At 39.0% G+C, this 2,017-nt stretch overlaps 1 protein-coding gene across 2 annotated transcripts in view; it reads left to right on the top strand.

Moving 5' to 3' along the window:
• The window catches only part of LOC118421666, a 5,005-nt gene extending 4,116 nt beyond the window's left edge, over positions 1–889 (top strand). The window contains exons 8-9 of one of the 2 annotated variants that reach the window (XM_035829110.1): positions 196–369; positions 811–889. In XM_035829110.1, coding sequence (XP_035685003.1) covers positions 196–321 — 126 coding nt within the window. In that variant the 3' untranslated portion in view covers positions 322–369; positions 811–889. Of the gene's footprint in view, positions 1–195; positions 370–801 lie in introns of both variants that reach the window. The other variant, XM_035829112.1, reaches the window with a different exon arrangement.
• The last annotated feature ends 1,128 nt before the right edge of the window (positions 890–2,017 follow it).

A 2,017-nucleotide genomic window follows, 5' to 3' on the forward strand; every position in this document is an offset into this window, starting at 1 on the left:
ATCGCTGTGGAGAGTTTGGAGAAGTAGCTTGCTCTTGACAAACTGAAAAGGTATACCTAAAAGCTATTCCTTTTATCTATCTGGCATAAATGTAATATTATGCAACCGTGGAGGTGAAAAATGTCCATAGACTTTAGCATTCTGAAAACGGAAATATTTTTGAAACCATATCATTAAAACGTTGCCTCCACACAGGCCGAGTTCTTCGCCCGAGAGTACAAGTCTCGCTATGGGTCATACGACTTGTTCTCCAACAACTGCCATATCTTCGTCAACCGCCTGATGAGGTACCTGGACTCGGGCTGCAACAAAATGCCTTAGGGAGTCGGGAGACTTCGGCATTCTTTCGGCACGTTTCGGTCCGACAGTAGGGGTGGGTGCCGGTACAGAAAATTCAGGTCCAGGTCCGGTTCAGATCCAAAGGATCAGGTCCAGGTCCGGACCTGAACCTGGACCTGATTCAGTATGACTCATACCAATGGTCCATTTCACTACAAAGAAATCTGTTTGGTGGAGTATTAGACTTACACTGGCGTTTTACAATCCTACAACGCTAACTGCACCTGTGCGATTGGCTGTAAAACTTGGTAGAAATTACTATAAACTCTACTCTACTTCACTCGTGTTATTTTCTTCCACCTGCAAGCGCCAAAACGTGCGAATGCCTTATAAAATAATCAGTTAATTTTCTAATCGGTCCAACATCCGGTCCACCTAATTTTTTCAGGTCCGGTTTTTCTGGACTAGTCCAATAAGAAAAACCGGTTTTGTACCGATACGCTGTACCGATACCCAGCCCTATCCGACAGTGTTTCAAGACGCTAAAGTTTGCACTTACAATGCTATGCCAACAAGAGTCCCTAGGACACACACCTCCGTGAAATAACTACTAGTATGTCGTTTGGGCTAAGGTGTTTGCTACCCTCTTTATCAAGATTAAGGAGTTTAAAAACAATTTATCTGTAACCTGTCTCAATTTATGCCCACCAGGCAGTAACCTTAGCAGTGGTACGACCTCTTCTTGGAGAGTAGCTAATTAGCTCCAGACAGCGATAGCTTGTGCTAAGTTATACACGCTGTATTACACAATATGATTAGGCTAGCATAGTGTCATTGTATGCCCTCATATTATTCTGTTTGATCAAGGATTGAATATTGTTTTAACCTCCTATGTTTGATTAATTTAAAAGCCAATATGTTTTTAATCGGAAATGTTTGATTGTCGATTAACAGAGACACTGTCAACAACTGCTGCTTAGACTTTATAGAGACCTGTAAATAAAATTCATTCTAACTTCATTATTTTATTGTGTGCTCAAAACATAAGACAACAGATCTAGATATGACCCAATATGCATGCAAAGGAATATATGATTGAGTATGAAACACTTTTAACATTGACAATTATCATAACGCTAAATGACGTCTGAAGTTAGAAACTTTTTATTTTATTTTATTTTATTTTCTAAACTGGTTGCGTCGACCTGTGGATCGAGGCTTGATAGCGTTCTTACAAGTAAAGGTTATGAATCTTGTCATACATTCTGTGGTGGATACATTTCTTCTAGGGACTGAATAAACGTTCTTCTATGGACTGAATAAACTTTTGTCATTCATCGTGATTTGCCTTGTATATCATAAAAGTATCTATTTACATGTATTTCAAAAGTCCTAAAAGCGAACTTTATTTGAATGCTAATGGTCAATGCCTGATAAAACTACGACATACAAGGTAAAAGTCAAGGTAAAAGTTAAGCGCCATACAAACACATAACCATGCATTATCATTACAATGTAAAAGCCGCACTTTGTATTACGGATTATGAATTTCCAGTACCTTGGGAGGGATACTTTTCTCACAGGTTATTTATGACCAGGTGTGCTGAATGATTCACCAGAGAGTTTAGGGCATCCGACTTGGTCCAATTATTCACCGAATTCGGTTAATCTTTTCAACTGAAGTGTTCAAACGTGAAACATTAGACTTTTTAGAGTATATTAAACTCACAACCATCAG

This window comes from Branchiostoma floridae, chromosome 8 (genome assembly GCF_000003815.2).
Source record: "Branchiostoma floridae strain S238N-H82 chromosome 8, Bfl_VNyyK, whole genome shotgun sequence".
Classification (NCBI taxonomy): Eukaryota; Metazoa; Chordata; class Leptocardii; order Amphioxiformes; family Branchiostomatidae; genus Branchiostoma; species Branchiostoma floridae.